The 18,466-nt window shown below is 43.3% G+C and overlaps 1 protein-coding gene across 10 annotated transcripts in view; it reads left to right on the top strand.

Annotated features, from left to right (window-relative positions):
- ARHGEF11 (Rho guanine nucleotide exchange factor 11) overlaps nt 1-18,466 on the top strand; it is a 127,123-nt gene that overhangs the window by 63,998 nt on the left and 44,659 nt on the right. For all 10 annotated transcript variants that reach the window (XM_064282740.1, XM_064282746.1, XM_064282745.1 and 7 more), the window contains 6 exons: nt 10,179-10,270; nt 11,390-11,488; nt 15,221-15,270; nt 15,958-16,015; nt 17,291-17,469; nt 18,313-18,384. In XM_064282740.1, the coding sequence (XP_064138810.1) occupies nt 10,179-10,270; nt 11,390-11,488; nt 15,221-15,270; nt 15,958-16,015; nt 17,291-17,469; nt 18,313-18,384 (550 nt within the window). The remainder of the gene's footprint in view (nt 1-10,178; nt 10,271-11,389; nt 11,489-15,220; nt 15,271-15,957; nt 16,016-17,290; nt 17,470-18,312; nt 18,385-18,466) is intronic.

Raw genomic sequence — 18,466 nt, 5'->3', positions numbered from 1 at the left:
GATAATATAAGTTGCTTAGCATCGTGCCTGGTAGGTAGTAAGAACTTTATAATTACTACCACAGAACATAGATATACTCGATCTTTTCCTCATTTACACATCTGTGGCAGAGTGGGGTACAGATGAAAAGACCAGGAACTTCCCATTGACAGCTGAAGGGGACACAACACAAATTTACTTATCCCTGTTTCTTTAAACTTCTGTCACCACCCATTTAGGGGTCTGAATGAAGCAGAAAGGAGTGTAAACTGTGAGTAGAGGTGGAGACTAGGCAAAAAAAAAAAAAAAAAAAAAACCAGTTGCCGGCTAGTGAGCTGTGACTCCTGGCAACCCCATGTGTATCTAGGTAGAACAGTGCTCCATAGGGTATTCAGTGGCTGAGTTTTCCTGATGTTGCACCACCCAGGGACTCCGGAGATTAGGCCAATGTAGGGGTTTATGCCCCACCGGGAGGGGGCTGTGACCACCCAGTTTCAGCCATTTGTCACCACGTGAGACTATAAGCCCAGTGGTACCGGCGTTTCTGTCTTTTCAAGGGAAACCAGAAATCTGCATTTTGTGTGTGTGTTAAATATATATGTAAAAAACATTTGCTGTTTCAGCATTCTTCCCATATACGTTAATTCAGTGACATTAATTGTGTTCATTGTGTTGTGCAACCCTCACCATTACGTATTATGCAAAATTACCTGGTTTTCAAATTTTAGCAACTGATTCTTTAAAAATATACACAAACACACTATAGGCCAACAAAATGGATATGTGAGCTGGTTTGCAGCTTTGCTGCCTGGAAAGTCACCAACCGTTTCCTTGCTTCATCACCTAGCTTCTATGAAAGTGTTTTTGACATGCATTTACAGAGTACCCGTTCTGTGCCTAGTGCTGCACGGGAGCATACAGGGAAGCACACACCCTAACCCTTGCCCTCTAGACACTTGCCTCCAGCAGAGAGGGAGAACTTACATTAGATGATAGAGAGTCCTGTAGGAGGGAAACATGTTTGTGTCAGAGTATGGGCTGCGGTGTAAAGAAGAGGATGAGGACGATACCTGTGAACTGATGGAGAGTGATTTTAAGGAGAATTTAAGTGAAAAAAGCAGGGTGCAAAAGATCTAAGACACTGCCGATTGTGTAAGCAAGAAAGGGAAATAAGAATATTTCTGTATTAGTTTGACAAAAAGAAACCAGAAGCTAATGAAAATGGTTACCTGTGGATTGGGGGAGTGGATGAAGGGATAGGAGTGACACTTCTGAATACACTTATTAAATGTCATTTTGAATTTTGAGCCATGTAAATATTTAAGGTATTTAAAAATTAAATAAAAAAGCTTTAAATAAGCTAACCCTAAATTAAATATAAAAAGAATCATAAATGCATTTCGAATTGACAACATAAAAAAGACTTAGCCCAAAATAACTTTTGAGCGCAGTACTCTTAACTGTATACCTTTAGCGGGATATTGTTTAAGGACCAAAAAAAAACTATAAGGAAACCTTGAACTTAGTAGGTTTGTTGTTACTAGTGATATTGGTGTAGTAACTCCAGAAACTGTCTTGTACGTATTATAGAATAGCACAAATGAGTGAATATATTGATATTGTTTGCAAATGAGGTTTTCCCTGTAGGAAAAAGAAGATACAGTGTGGGCCTGGGTAGAGATGAGGGAAAATCCTGTAGTGTTAGATGGGAATTGGATTTATCAGTGTGAACTCAACATTGCTTAATATATATTTCTTAGCACTGTCCATTGAAAGGGCCTACAAACAGCGATAGCTCAATAGTGATAAGCACCTAGCACCGAGATCTCGTTTCTAAATACATTTCCTACTAAAAGGAACCAGGGCTCCTTGAGAAATGTTTGATTCCAGATTTGGGATAAGGAAAATACAGGCTGAAGCTGGAACAAACTTTTGTGCCAGAAAGTAAGATCATCCTCAAAAACAGATGATGATATATTAAAAGGACGCAGGAGCTGGCTTGTAGAGGCTCCCACAAGCCATATTGGGACAATATTATCATCAAAAAGAATAATGATAATGGATTATAATGAAGTCCACTGGGACGTTGAGGGGAAAAATCTATGAGTTCATAAACCGCCTGAAAAAGGGAGAGGGTTAGAGTTAACCTTCTTTACCAAAGATTACCATCTAATAATAGTTGTTGTGCTGTAAGGTGCCATTGAGTTGGTTCTGACTCTTAGCAACCCTACGCACAACAGAATGGAACACTGCCCAGTCCTGTGCCATCCTCACATTGTTGCAGCCACTGCGACATCCATCTCATTGAGGGTCTTCCTCTTTTTCACTGACCCTCTACACCATCTGGTAGATATGGAAGAAATGATAAACCAAAACCAGACCAAACCTGTTGCCGTAGAGTCGATCCCGACTCACAGCGACCCTATAGGACAGAGTAGAACTGCCCCATAGAGTTTCCACAGAGCGCCTGGTAGATTCGAACTGCCGACTTTTTGGTTAGGAGCCGTAGCTCTTAACCACTACGCCACCGGGGTTTCCAGAAGAAATGATAGAATTAGCAAGTTGCTGTTCTGCAGTCACCAGTATAATAAGTAGTTCAATTGATAGTCAAACCAGTGGGTGAGAGATTGTTGGAGAATAGGATGTCCATGTTTATAGTCTCAAAATATCACCCAATAGGTTACTTATTAATTCAAATGGGAAAGGGTACTTTTACTTAGATAAATCCAGATTAGAGAACATTCTTAAGGCAGCTGGCCTGGACTCTTCAAAAATGTCAATGTCATCAGAGACCAAAAAGGGCCTGAAGGGAGGAAGTGTTCTAGATTACTCTAAAAGAGACCTGACATAAATGCAGTTCAAGATCCTTAATCGGATCTTAGATTAAGGTGGTTGAGGAATAGCTATAGAAAACATTACTGAGACAATTAAGGAAATTTGGACTTCGGATTAGGTAATATTGTATCAAAGTCAGACTCTAAGGTGTGCTGATGGCATTGTGATTGTAGAGAAGTTCCTGGTTTTTAGGGATATATGCTGAATTATTTAGGGGCAGAGTGCCATGAATCTGCAACTTTAAGATGGTTGAGAGGAAAAAAATATATAAACATAGAAAGATAAAGGAAATCTCACAAAATGTTAATTGATGAATCAAGGAAAATAGTATATAGACATTCATCATGACACTTTTTCAACTTAATGTAAGTTTGAGAATTTTCCAAATAAAAAAGTTGGGGTAAAAGAAGTATGCGCTGCAGTGGTCAGGGAAGGGTTCGTGGAGTCAGTACCGTTAGACCAGGACTGGGAAAGGAATAAGTAGATGAATAGAGAGGAGAAGTGATGGAGGCCATCAGAGTTAGGAATGAGCACAGCACCTTTTAGTATCCAGTGTTGTTGTTGTTGTTAGGTGCCGTCAAGTCGGTTCTGACTCATAGCGACCCTGTGCACAGCAGAACAAAACACTGCCCGGACCTGAGCCATCCTTACAATCGTTATGCTTGAGCTCATTGTGTCAATCCACCTCCTTGAGGGTCTTCCTCTTTTCCGCTGACCCTGTACTCTGCCAACCATGATGTCCTTCTCCAGGGACTGATCCCTCCTGACAACATGTCCAAAGTATGTAAGATGCAGTCTCGCCATCCTTGTTTCTAAGGAGCATTCTGGTTGTACTTCTTCTAAAACAGATGTGTTCATTCTTTTGGCAGTCCATGGTATAGTCAATATTCTTTGCCAACACCACAATTCCAAGGCATCAATTCTTCTTCGGTCTTCCTTGTTCATTGTCCAGCTTTCACATGCATATGATACAATTGAAAATACAATGCCTTGGGTCAGGCGCGCCTTAGTCTTCACGGTGACCTCCTTGCTCTCAACACTTTAAAGAGGTCCTTTGCAGCAGATTTACCCAATGCAATGTGTCTTTCGATTTCTTGACTGCTGTTTCCATGGCTGTTGATTGTGGGTCCAAGTAAAGTAAAGTCCTTGACAACTTCAATCTTTTCTCTGTTTATCATGATGTTGCTCATTGGTCCAGCTGTGAGGATTTTTGTTTTCTTTATGTTGAGGTGCAATCCATACTGAAGGTTGTCGTCTTTAATCTTCATTAGTAAGTGCTTCAAGTCCTCTTCACTTTCAGCAACAAAGGTTGTGTCATCTGCATAATGCAGGTTGTTAATGAGTCGTCCTCCAATCCTTATTCCCCATTCTTCTTCATATAGTCCAGCTTCTCGTATTATTTGTTCAGCATACAGATTGAATAGGCATGGTGAAAGAATACAACCCTGATGCATACCTTTCCTGACTTTAAACCAATCAGTATTCCCTTGTTCTGTCCGAACAACTGCCTCTTGACCTATGTAAAGGTTCCTCATGAGCACAATTAAGTGTTCTGGAATTCCCATTCTTTGCAATCTTATCCATAATTTGTTATGATCCACACAGTCAAATGCCTTTGAATAGCCAATAAAACACAGGTAAACATCCTTCTGGTATTCTCTGCTTTCAGCCGGGATCCATCTGACATCAGCAATGATATCCCTGGTTCCACCTCCTCTTCTGAAACCCGCCTGAATTTCTGGCAGTTTCCTGTTGATACACTGCTGCAGCCATCTTTGAATGATCTTCAGGAAAATTTTGCTTGCGTGTGATATTAACGGTATTGTTCTATAATTTCCACCTTTGGTTGGATCACCTTTCTTGGGAATAGGCATAAATATGCATCTCTTCCAGTCAGTTGGCCAGGAAGCTCTCTTTCATATTTCTTGGCATAGACGAGTGAGCACCTCCAGCGCTGCATCTGTTTGCTGAAACATCTCAATTGATATTCCATTAATTCCTGGAGCCTTATTTTCCAGCAATGCCTTCAGAGCACCTTGGACTTCTTCCTTCAGTACCATTGGTTCCTGGTCATATGCCACCTCTTGAAATGGTTGAACATCGACTAATTCTTTTTCCTATAATGACTCTGTGTATTCCTTCCATCTTCTTTTGATGCTTCCTGCATCGTTTAATATTTTCCCCATGGAATCCTTCACTATTGCAACTCGAGGCTTGAATTTTTCTTCAGTTCTTTCAGCTTGAGAAATGCTGAGCGTGTTCTTCCCTTTCGGTTTTCCATCTCCAGCTCTTTGCACATGTCATTATAATACTTTACTTTGTCTTCTCGAGACGCCCTTTGAAATCTTCTGTTCAGTTCTATTACTTCATCAATTCTTCCTTTTGCTTTAGCTGCTCAACGTTCGAGAGCAAGTTTCAGAGTCTCCTCTGACATCCATCTTGGTCTTTTCTTTCTTTCCTGTCTCTTCAGTGACCTCTTGCTTTCTTCATGTATGATGTCCTTGATGTCATTCTACAACTCGCCTGGCCTTCGGTTACTAGTGTTCAATGCGTCAAATCTATTCTTCAGACGGTCTCTAAATTCAGGTGGGATGTACTCAAGGTCATATTTTGGCTCTCGTGGACTTGCTCTGATTTTCTTCAGTTTTGGCTTGAACTTGCATGTGAGCAATTGATGGTCTGTTCCACAGTTGGCCTCTGGCCTTGTTCTGACTGATGATATTGAGCTGTTCCATCTGGCGAGGTCCATGTAAAAGTAGACAGGTAATAAGGGATGAATTTGAAAAGATATTGGAGACCACATATGAAAGGCCTTTTAATAATATCCGGAGCACGCATTTAATTGTGTAGATTGTAAGGAGGGAAATCATAGGTAGTTGATCACGGCTGACCTGGAGAAAATAGGGTTTGGGGGAAATTGGTCTGTTGTGGTGTGCTAGAAAGACTGGAGAGTGGAAACAAGAAGTTTTTGCAGTAATTCGGGCTTGAAGCAGTGGACACGTGGTTTAAAGTGATGGGTGGCAGTGTAAAGGAAGGGGCAACCCTGGAAAAGCGTTTTGAGAGGACCTACAGGTCTCTGTAACCGAGAGGTTGGGTTAGAAAATATGTCTCCATGGTGCTATTTAGAGAGCAGAGATTTGGGGAGGGGGATTGATTTTTTTCTCCACTCTCCTAGACCTCCATAAACTCCAGATTTAAGCTGGGTGGCATCTGGGCTCTGCTATCAAATTTTGATTGGAACGTCATCAGGAAAAGAGAGAACTCACCATTAAAGTCTTTTTTTTTTTTTTTTCTTTCTGCCAGCTGCCATCTCAGGCCAGACTACCTTCCTCGCACACACACTTTCTTCCTCTCTCCTTGCCCTCCTCCCTTGTCTCAGATTTTAACCTTCCAAGGCCCTTCCTCCCAAATTGCTGCCCAGACTTGACACCCAGTTGACCTGGGGCCCTTGCATTCTTTCCAACCAGCAGGTCTGCATGCTCTAGGCATTCTCCCTCTTGTAATCAATGCTAATTTTCCTCCTTTAAGCTCTCGGAGAGAACAAAAAAAACTTGTATCTGTTGCAGCTATACTCACATTGCATCTCCTTGTTCCCCACTGTACCTATCCTGGCCTGCGATTTATTTCTAGAGGAACTTTTGGTGGTGCTGTAATGATCCTTGTAGGTTCCACTAACAGTCTTCTACAGCTAGGCAGATGGGCCTTGGCCTGATCTGCCTTTGATGACCTGGAACAGCTCCCACCCCAGCTCAGATGCAAATCATACCAGGTGGAAAACTACCAGATTTAAAATGTGTCTTCTAGCTTTTTGGTTTCTAGGCTTTGGAGCCCTGGTGGTGCAGTGGTTAGGGTTTGGCTGCTAACCAAAAGGTCAGCAGTTCAAACCCTTGGCTCCTGCCCCTATGGGGCAGTTCTACTCTGTCCTATAGGATCACTATGAGTCAGACTCGACTCGACTCGAAGGCAACAGGTTTAGTTTTGGTTTTTGGTTTCTAGGCTTTAATATCACTCATATGAGTCGGAATCGACTTGATGGCACCGGGTTTGGTTTTGGTTTAGGCTTTAATATGGGCATAGGGAGCTGACTTGTTGCCATTGTCAAGCAGAACTAGACAAGGAGGCCTGAACTGTCCTGAGATAAAATAGGCTTTCTCCTGAGGGAGCAAGAAAGAGTTCCAAACCAGCCTGGGTAACCCAATGGTGGTGTGTTATGGACCTAAGTAAAGACAGCAGATGAACAGCTGAAATAAAAGACCTTTAAAGGTCCATTCTGAGAATCCCTGTCTGATTCGGGGGCTGCTACTACTCTGCGTTGTGTTAAAGTTCTGGCTACTTACCTCACCCACTAACTGCAAATGACTGTCTTACTCATTTATGTGTTCTTAGTGTATGGCAGAGCACCTAGAGCAGCGCTGTCCAATGGAACGCCCACAGTGACAGAATTCTTCTGTTCTTCACTGTCCCATATGGTAGCCACTATATATGACTATTAAGCACTTGAAATCTGGCAAGTATGACAGAGAAACTAAATTTTTTATTTTATTTAAAATTTAAATGTAAATAACTACCTGTGGCTAGTAGCTATCATATTGGACAGCACAGGTCTAGATTCTAGAATAGGCCCTTATTAAATGATAAGCAAGCTGAATCTTTACTCTGGGTGGGGGTGGGCGTGGAGGGTAGGTGGGGTGGGCAAGGAGTAATGGAATAGGATAATTCAAAAGACAGCCAGAAGCTGCAGCTTCTGGAAGTTCACCTTCTTTTCTGGCTTGTAGGTGTAGTAATGGAGAAGGGAGTAGGAAGAACATCTAGGAGGAAGAAACAGTATAGGTAAAGGCAGAAGCCAGAAACCATAGCAAGTGAAGGGAGCCTAGTAACGAGCAGGGACCCAGAACAGGACTACTGAGCAGCAACTGTGTTGATCAGTGCGGACACTGATCAGCAAGACAGTCCCTGTCTTCATGGAGCATACAACCTTATCTGTATACCCGTACAGAGAAGTAAGCAAGCAATTACCATTTTATATTCATGCTACAGTAAGGACAGGTATGGGAAGCTGGGGAAGACATCAGAGGGGCACTTGAGTGGGCATCAGGCACTACTTGCTTTAAGATGCTGTGGCTAATGGCTTAGCTTGAAGAGGGTTGGCTTTTCTCCTGAGTACAATGGGTAGGCTCTGAAAGGTTTTAAGCAGCAAAACAAGATGGCCAAATTTGCATTTTAGTATAGTTGCCGCTGCGTGGTGGCCAGTGTCCTGGGCCCTTCTTAGCTTTACTAGAGTTTTGTTTTTTTTTTTTTTTTTGAACCAGCCAGCTCCAGTGTCTTGTCTAGTTTATGTCTTGTCCTGTTTTTCTTTCTCTTTCTTCCTCCTTTACTGCATCGCTCTCTCCTGGGTCCCACGCTCTCTTCTTCCTTGGTGTCCTTCTTTCTCTGATCCAAAGATCAGCCAGTAAAAAGCAGTCTCACCTGTCCAGGTAAGAGGGGGTGTCAGGGTGAGGGGTAAAGAAGACTCCCCCTTTTAAATGTAAAGTTGTTAATTTGTTTTTTAATAGATAGCACCTGCACATCATTCCGAATTTACAAGGCACAAAAGCGAGTATAATGAAAAATCTCCAATTTACCCAGCTTCCCTTCTTGAAGGCAGCCAGTGTTATAGGTTTCTTTTGTACCTTTCTAGAGATATTTTAGATGCTTTATATAAACAAACAAACTATATAAACAAATAGATACATTCTTTCCTCCTCTCTTTTACCCACTTTTTTTTAACTCCCCAAGTAATTCTGTGTATCTTTATTTTTCTCACTTAACAACATTGTGGAGATCGGTCCTTATTAGTATATAAAGAGCCTCCTCATTCTTTTATATGGCTGAATACTGTGTCCTTACATTGATATACAGTAGTACCCGCTTATCCACTGGGGATATGTTCCAAGACCCCTGTGGATGCCTGAAACTGTGGATAGTACTGCACACTGTGTATACTGTGACTTATTCTATACATACATACCTATGGTAAAGTTTAATTTATAAGTTAGGAATAGTTAGAGATTAATAGCAATAGCTAATAATAAAATAGAACAATTTTAACAATATACTATAATAAAAGTTATGTGAACGTGGTCCCTGGGCAGGATGGAGCAGGAAGAGGCGAGATTTCATCACGCTACTCATTTAACATTTTCAGACCGTGGTTGACCTCGGGTAACTGAAACCGAGGAAAGCCAAACCGCTAATGAGGGGAGGCCACTGTACCGTAATTTATTTAACCAGGCACCCACTGCGAACATTTAGATTATTTCCAGTGTTTTGCCTTTACAAATGGTGCTTCCACGAATAACCATCTACACAGTCATTTGATACCTATATGAATAGGAGACCCCTCTCTGAGGGGCAGCAGCTACTGATTAGGTAACTGGCAACTTGTATGTTTTTCCAGAAAGGAGGGGCACACCAGCGATTTGAGCCTCTTCTGTTTTTGTCAGGATCCTAGTGAAAGAGGAGATGATGATAAATCTGGATCAGCGGTCTGTGGCACCCTGAGGTTTTAGGGTCTTTTAATAGTGTCTGAACAAGGTGAATGAGGCTGACTGTGGGAATGGGACTGAATGCAGACTTGGAATACTCCCACCAAACAGACCAGATTCCTACTCTTCTGTGGTACCTAGAAGATAAATGGAATTTTCAGAGGCTTGGGCCCCTCCTCTCTTTAAAAGTATAAAGTCACCAGTTACCCCATAAGTTAGTACCAAATGCCCAGTTACCCTCCTGGAGACCACTTTTTTGGAGAGTTGGAACCTTGAGGGATAAAGAGATGAAGTAAAATGAGGGAGATTGTCTCTGTTACAGCCACTGCCATCCTCTGCTATGTTAGTGCAGGCCTCTGTGTGTTCCTGACCCACCACATCCTTGCCCTCCAGCCCCCACTTCCCCTGCAAGTAATCACCTAAATCTAACTAGTTGTTTGTGTGTTTTTTCATGTCTTTCTCCTGCATTCATTTTCCCTGCTGCTCCGTTCTGTTCCATCAGCCCCATTGCAGCCTGGTAAGACCAACAAGCGGTGTCTGTGTGCACACCCCTTCTTGCTGTCGTCTCTTTGTCTCGTGACTCCAGGAAGGGCTATTTCCCTTCATACCTTGCTGGGTATTAAAGAGATCATGCTTGCCCTGCCGGCCTAGGATTCCAGAGAGGTGCTGTTGCCACTGGTGTAGACATGGCTAATTTTCCACCAGTTGAGTGGGTTACAGTATGGGAGGGTCGAACTCTCTACCCCAGCCTTAGGGCCCCTTTGACAGGGCCTGCTTCTACTACAAGGCTGGCCATCCCCCACCCAGCTCATCGATGTGTTTTTTTTACTCCTTCTCCAGGTTAAGTAGCCTGTCTTCTCTGGGAGATTCAGCATCTGAGCGCAAGTCCCCTTCCCACCACCACGAACCCTCTGACGCCTCTGAGACAACAGGTAACCTTCTTCTTGGGGGCTTTGGACACATAGACACAGAGCCCTGTCTGTACACCCCAAGTGTGAAACAGCTTAGCCTTTATCTTGAGCACATACTGTGTGTGAAGCATTGTGTCATATGCTTCATATAAATTGCCCCACTTAGTCCTTACTTCAACTGTAGAAAGTAGGTTTTATTATCCTTATTTTACATATGAGGAAGCGGAGGCACAGAGGGCTTAAGACACTTGCCCAAGTGCATAAGCTTGTAGGGGACAGAATCAGGACTTGAAACCAGTTCTGTGTGAACTCTTAAGAGCCACGCTTTAGCCCTTACGGAATCAGTCACACACACCTGCACACATGTACAGGGGCTAGTTCCCACCCACAGGGATAGAGGCAGTCAATAGTCAGAACCTGTTCCTTCCTTCCTTCCTTCCTTCCTTCCTTCCTTCCTTCCTTCCTTCCTTCCTTCCTTCCTTCCTCCCTCCCTCCCTCCCTCCCTCCCTCCCTCCCTCCCTCCCTCCCTCCCTCCCTCCCTCCCTCCCTCCCTCCCTCCCTCCCTCCCTCCCTCCCTTCCTTCCTTTCCTTCCTTTCTTTCTTGTTCTGTGTTTGTGCGTATTTGTGAAAAAGAGAAGGGTTTTTCCTGTTGTTTATCCTTCCTTGGATTTGGCAGAGGGCTGACCCGGTGTCACCCTGAGTAAGTTATCTAGCTCTGCAAAAAGGGTGACCTGCTGCAGCCGCCGGACGTAATTTGCCACAAAACGTCCCATCTCACTTGGGCTTTAATCCCAGGGGCTGCTTATCTCTAATATGAGTCATCAGGAGAGTAGCCTGGACTTGGCCCTGCCCCCAGACAAACCGAAAGGGATAGACTCGTTCAAGAGAGTCATTTCAGGGCCTAAGAGAAGGATAATTTCTTGCATGGAATACAAAGCAGGTTAAAGGTTTTTGTGCATCACTGAGGCAGGCGACTCATTTTGGTAGTATGTTTGGGCAGGACAAGCCTGGGGAAATTGGTTCATTTGGAACAGCTTTCTGGAGGAACAAACACACTGGACCTTTCCTGGATGATCTTGGCTTTTACGCACTAACCCCTGGTGACAGTGCCGCCTTACCCGCCCCCTGCTTTCTCAACAGGCCTTGTTCAGCGCTGCGTCATCATCCAAAAGGACCAACATGGCTTTGGCTTCACAGTCAGTGGGGATCGCATTGTTCTGGTGCAGTCCGTGCGGCCTGGTGAGTGCTGTGTCCCTCCTGCCTGGGGTGGACACTTCTTACAAAGCAGCCATGTGTTTGACAGTGCTGCATGACTTGGGGAACTTGCAGGGGATTCTCTGGAGGCCTGGGCAGCCCTAAGGGACATGAATAAATTACTATAGAACTGCTTTCCCAGGGGCTTCTGTGGAAGTCTACAGAATGCTAAGCCACCAGACAGAATTCCCGGGATCACAGTTCATGCTTGTGTCACCTGTTGGCAAGTGGAAGAACAGCAGAACAGCGCTCAGATCATGAGACAATGCCTGACTGCCCGCCAAGGGAGCCCCCTTTGCCAGGCCGGAAGATCCGTGAAGGAATCAAAGGCACCTTTCTTCATACTTACCTTCATATTACCTTGCAAAGGGCACAGATATAGTCACTGTTCTGCAGAGGTTTGCAGTTTGAGACAGGCACACTGTTCCAAATGCTTATAGGACACAGTTGCAGATACAGTTAACATCAAATAATAAACTACCAAAAGATAAACGGTGTGTGTTAGGCAGTATGTGTAAGGGAATGGTGTCTGAAAATTTCTGTTTGGGTACATAGTCATTTCCCTTCGGATCATTTTGGGAAGCCTTCTTAGAAGAAATAGGATTTCAGGAGTAGTTGGAAAAATGGAAAGAAGTAACAGATTGGCAGGGTAGGAATTTGGCGGGAAGAGAATGAAAAGCGGGAGGGCATTGTACACAAATCAGTCAAGTGACAGATCATATATAGAAGAGCTTTAAAAAGTTCAGAGCTCTGTGTGTCATCTGCCAGGTGGTAGGATCGCTGTTATTAAGTGGCCCAGGCTGAAGAAGACAGAAGGGAGTTGGGGGGCAGGCAGTGGGGGTGTTGAGGGTATAAAGCAAGTGTCCCTAAGAGGAGTAAACTTCCATGTAGCAAGTGAGACTGGGCCTGGTGATGTGGGGCATCGTAGGCGTGGCCTGTAGAAGGACACAAGGAAAAGGGGTAGAGAGCAGGTTAGCGTTTCACACTCAGTATAGTGCAAGGTAGAAAGAAAAAATATAATTTAAGCAATTTTGGAGAAAAACTTGGGATAATTTCTGGGACAGGTGAAAAGAGAATTTCAAATTTGTGACCAAAATGAGGTTTATGAATCATACAAGCATATAAATAATTATGACTTCTTATGTTTGGGAATTAACTGTTTATCAGCAGGAGGATTGTTTCTCATATCCAGGGGCAGAGCTCTGAAGAGATACTTTGAGTCTTTGCTTGCCTTTTCTCAAGGTCCCTTGGCTAGGGCAAGACAGAACAAGTGGTACTGCCAAGAATGTATATTTGCCTCTGCAGTCTGTTTGATAGTGAATTTGGGATCCTCTCCAGTGAAATGTGGGTTCATTTCTCTTTCACTTTTTCTCTGCTTAGGCTTAAGTAGAGTCAGAGCCAGAAAGGAAAGAGCGGAAGGATGGTTTGCCGTAAAATATGCGTTCTGGAAAGGGTATTGAGGAGAGAGAAAGAGACTTCATCTGGATTGGCATTGGAATTGCAAGAGCGAAAAGCAGTTGTTTTGTGTTTTCCAGCTATGAGATTTCTACAGTACACTATTTCTCAGAGTACAGTCTGTGTTCTCCCTCCGTCAGAATCACCTGGGCACTGTGGTGATTGTTTGAAACCCTTATTCCTGGGCCCAGCCCTAGAAGTACCGGATCAATTTCTGGCAAGGGGGCCAGGGAATATGCTTTTCAACAAATTCCCCCCGTGATTGTGTGCTCACTGAAGCTTGAGGACTTCTGCTCTAGTTCATTTACTCTGAAGAGTTTGATTTTTTTTTTAGATCACCAAGTTATTAGAAGTCACCTCGTGTATCTCTTACATTCAGGCAAGATGGCTCTGCTAATGAACAGTTAAGAATACCTCTTGCTTAAAAATCTAGAGAGATGTCATGAAAGGTTCCTGCTTTCTAAACTTCTATCTGTAACCATTTCCATCTTCACTGGAAACAGAAAGAAGAGCCGTCAGTCTTTCTGCTTTTCAGGAGCTCAGAGGTCACAGTAGTATCCAACTCCTCTTTTTCTTCTCTGGGTGCCCATCAAGCTAGTTCCTTTAACTTAGTCTTTTGGACTCACAAACCCCTTTCACTATAAGATGACCTCAGAACACACTAAGGAAATTTTTTTAAATCTTTTTTTAATTTTTGTCTGGTACAATGATGGAGAATATTAAATTTTTTTTTATGTTTAGATCTGCATGTTAAATACTATGATATAAAGTTTATTCAAAATTGAGTTTGTAACAATCTGTACGTGGGTTGGTTTTACCTCTGCCCCTTTGACAAGTGGTTACTCCCCTTTGACAAGTGGTGAGTACTGTTTAATTTTTTTAAGAAAATCATAGTTTATTTATTTATCTTTTTTTACAAATAAGTTTTACATTAACAATATTCCGTGTAGTTTTGGAACTAAATGTAAATTAAAATTTAACTTAAAAGTAGATCCGAAACCAGTTTTGTGACCTGACGTTTGGAATACTTGCATTTTAAGAAATTGACTGGTTTATATAACATTCATCTTTAGTTTCTAGATGACAACATAAGAGAGACTTTCAAGCTATTTGCAAGTACTCTTCCATAAATAACACGCTTTCAATGAGTCCCGATATTGAAAAGCCAAATTAGGATGTATTTTCTCTTTTTAGAGGAGAAACATCTAGATGTGCTTTGTGGGAGTTTTGTTTTGATCAGATGAATGCAACTCTCAGATTTGATGATCGTCTTGGGGCACATTTACAAAAATTAGCATCTTCAAGCTTCGCATTAACTTGTTTTCAGCTTTAGTGGTTCTTATGCTTCCTGGGTATAAATCAATCTAGGACTATAAGTCATTTAGAACTGTGTAATGGCAAAAATCACCCTCAGCCTCCAGCTGAGTGATAACCTAAAAACGCTGTGAGCACATTCTTCTGAGCTCCTCACGATCAGAAGCTCTTAATCTGGTCCGTCGTAAAGGCAGAAATGTGTATAAAGTTTTTTTTAACAGAAATCCAAACAGTTAGCATTATCATCTCTAATGATGTCAGCTCCCAGCACATACTTAAGTTTTTGGGACTTAATCACTGGTTGAAAACTTGTTTTAATCATTTTCTTCATATTCCTCTTAAAAATTATGATTATTTTTAATAATTATATTCAATGCAGAAAACTCATTCTTCCCACTAGATAATAAGAAAACCTAATTTGACCTTGGAATGTATTCTGATACATTTAAATGCAGCATGCGCATATGTACACATATCCTGGGAGCCTGGCCCTGCCTGTCTCCCGTCTTGGCCTGGTTACAGGAAGTCTAGTATCTGAGCCAGGTGGAGGAAAGAGCAAGAGATGTGACCTTATATAGTCCCCTCTAGCTTAAAAGCAGTTGTGTTACTGGAGCAGAATAGGATGTACACCCAATATTTGGGGCACCTAATATAATGCGAAGGAGCCCTGGTGGCACAGGGCTTAAGTGCTCAGCTGCTATTGGGGGTGGAGGGAGATGTGGCTGTCTGCTCCTTTAAAGATTACAGCCTTGGAAGCTTTATGGGACAGTTCTGCTCTGTCCTGCAGGGTTGCTATGAGTTAGAATCGACTCAGCAGCAATGGGTTTTACCTAACAGAGAGTGAGAGGAAATTTTGGAGGGGAGGTCACCTGACAGGGACTGGGGGGTAGATGCAGTGACCTCTGGGAGAGGTTATCAGGCTCTGCTGACCAGGCCTTCTCCTTATAGGAGGTGCAGCCATGAAAGCCGGAGTGAAAGAGGGTGACCGGATCATCAAAGTAAGTGAACCTCCTGTCCCCAGTTCCCACCCCTGGACAAGGAGGCAGGACATGCAGGCCCACATCTGGCCTTGGCCCATCCCACAACTTCCAGCTGCCTGTCAGCCACTGATCTAGGGGGTGGTACCATGAGGATGAGCATAGTACTATGCTGTGAGAGAGAGTGTGGTTAAGATAGCTGGGTTCCATATTCTAGGCTCTTCTTAATTCTGAAGTAACCAAGCTTTTTAGAACAGGTTTTGTTATCTGCATTTCACAAATGACAGAAGCAAGAGGAAGAGGATGTGGCTAATGAAGCCTTTGGATTCTCAGGCTGATGCTCTGTTCTCCGTACAGTGCTGACCTGAGGTCCTTGCCGGCTCCAAAATCCCATCTTCTGCCCTGTTTGTTTACTGCTTTCTTCTGCAGACTACTGGAAGTGTTAAAGGAACCCTAAATGAGGGAAATCCTTAGTCCTCTTGTGAGGAGGAAACAGAGTGTGTCAGTTGACATACATGTGTATAAGGCTATTGGATGGAGAAGTATATGGCAAAAAGGAATGAATGAATGAACAAATGAAAACACACTTTTTACCCCCTGGGAACTTACAGCCCACCTGGGGAGACAAAACACACAGCAGATGTGAACAATTTTGAAGGATACCCTAGGTTTCCACCACCACTATTCATTTCCTTTGTCCCCCCATAGGTGAATGGCACCATGGTCACCAATAGCTCACACCTGGAGGTGGTGAAGCTTATCAAATGTGAGTCGAAGACAACTAAAGAAAACCGGGGAGCAGATGGGCTGAGAGGAAGCGAGAGAAGAGAGAGGAGGCCTGTTGACCGGGAGGCTTCCTTTGTAGCTGTGTGAGGCAGCTAAAGTCACATCTTTAATCTTGGTGTGGAGTAATCTACTTAGGCTGCCACAGTTGCCTATTACTGTTTCCAGTGGAGACACTATACATCTCGCATCTGACGTCTTTACTTTTACCCACACGCATCTTTGCTGCTGCTTCTGAGACCATATCCTACTGAGACTAGGTCTCACGCAAATAGTTTGCTCTCCTCTCGCATTCACAGACATTCTTCCCCACTTGTTTCCTATTTTGGAGAATAAATAAAAATGTTCCTTGTTTGCGAGTCTGGAAGGCCCAACAATTGAGTCTATGCAGGTAATCAGATAGAAGCAGCAAACATTAGGAAAGAATTAACCCTTTGATGGTTACTAGATATACCTACCACTCACATTTTCCACACTTCCTGGGCCATGGTACTGATACATACCACGTGTGTGATGTGCTTCATGGAACATGGTACCAGTATGGCCGACTCCAGATCATCTGATAACAATTTTATGTGCAGCAACTGCAATGTTTATTCAGTACTTCTTGAGTATTTTTACTTATTTTTAGGAAGTCAAGTAGGATAGTTTATGGCTGAAGTCTAACCAAGAAGTGTGATGCCCTTCCTGGGCCATGGTACTGATATGTACCATGTTTGTGATGTACTTTATGGAACATGGTACCGATATGGCCCACTTGCAGTTGGCACCCCATTTTTTCAATAATAAAAAACTACCAATAAACAATTCAGCATGTAGCCCATTAGTGAAAAAACATGGCATCACCAAAAAAATTTTTTTTAATAAATAATTCGCCCATGAAAGGGTTAAAAGATGTGCTAGTCTAGGGAGGGTGGAGGGCTAGAATTTGAGTGCCTGCTGTGTGCCAGGCAGGCACTGTGCTGGGGGCTTTACATTGGCTAATTCATTTAATGAGATAAAGTAGGGAACAAGGTGTTCCCTAATACTTATGGTGGGGTTTTGGTGGAGGTCTCTGGATGAAGGGAAGGAAGGCAGTACTTGAGCAGATGAAGGGTAGGAGGGCAGGAGTTACGGTATGGCCAGGGCTTTAGAGGTGAGAACTTAATCTGTAGAATTCCAACAAAAGGAGAAGGGGGAAGGAGCCCATCCTTTGTAACTTGAATGTCTGCAGTACGACATTGCCACTTAAGCACGCTCCCTTTATGTTTTCCTCCAGCTGGTGCCTATGTTGCACTGACTCTCCTGGGCTCTTCACCCTCGTCTGTTGGTGTCTCCGGGCTCCAGCAGGACCCAGCCCCAGCAGGAGGTCCCCGAGTCACCCCTATGATCCCACCACCACCACCTCCTCCACCTCTACCACCTCCACAGCGCATCACAGGACCCAAACCTCTACAGGTAATGGCCGCCCTGGCTGCCCCTCCTCGCTTTGTCCTTTTAAAGAGCCCTCCCTTGGAGAAGAAAGCAGGTTAAATTGAACGAGACTTCAGTAAGCAGAGATGAGCCAGAGAGATACATGAAAGATCATCACAAAGTTGAACAAAAATAAGGACTGCATTAAAGGGATAGTTCCATGCCTTAGCGTCCTCCTTCTGTGTAAACACATGGGCAGTTTTAACAGCAACATGCAGTGTGTTTCCTCAGCATGTGAAAAACTGTAAGGAGGCCCTTTGAGAGTGCGCCTCCTCACAGGGAAGAGAGTGCACACTTCCAGGCATGGACAGAAAGCATCTGTTAAAGACTGTTGCCGGTCAGCATTACAAGGGTGGAAGGCTTCCTAAGGAAAAAACACTGCTTGGAGGAGAGACACATGGAGCCATTTGGGTAGAAGGAGAGAATCAGAAAAAGCCAAAAACCAGTAGGGAGAGAACCCTAGGACTAAGGGGAAGCCCGTGTAAGGAGTTAAAAGAGGATAAGATTTTGATAGGTATAGGGAACAGGATCTTCTGGTAGGAAAGGAGACTAGCCAGCAAGTATTGGGAGACAGAGAGGTTGGACTTTGGAGAGCAATTTGATATCAAAGGTGATTACAGCCAAGGTTTCTAGGAAGTTTAGGGGTAAAATCAAAATGAGATTTTTTTATCTGCCGAATTCTATTTAGGTACCAAGTTTGTGTAACACATGCCTATCACCCAGGTTTTACTCTCATAGTTTTTCTCGCCCAAGAACAGCAAGCAGAAGAGAGTTAAGCTATTGAGTTTGTCCCTCAACTCTCATTACTGTCATGTTTTCCATTCCTAGGATCCCGAATTTCAAAAACATGCCACCCAGATCCTTAGGAATATGCTGAGGCAGGAGGAGAAAGAGCTACAGGTAAGGCCACTGCTGAGCTCAGACTGGCTGTTGCCTTATGAAGTAATACCTTTTTAGAGCAATCTGCCAGTATGTACAACTC

This window comes from Loxodonta africana, chromosome 3, assembly GCF_030014295.1.
Source record: "Loxodonta africana isolate mLoxAfr1 chromosome 3, mLoxAfr1.hap2, whole genome shotgun sequence".
In the NCBI taxonomy this organism is placed as follows: domain Eukaryota; kingdom Metazoa; phylum Chordata; class Mammalia; order Proboscidea; family Elephantidae; genus Loxodonta; species Loxodonta africana.
The sequence above is the reverse complement of the archived record's forward strand: the minus strand, read 5'-3'. Positions and strand labels throughout refer to the sequence as shown.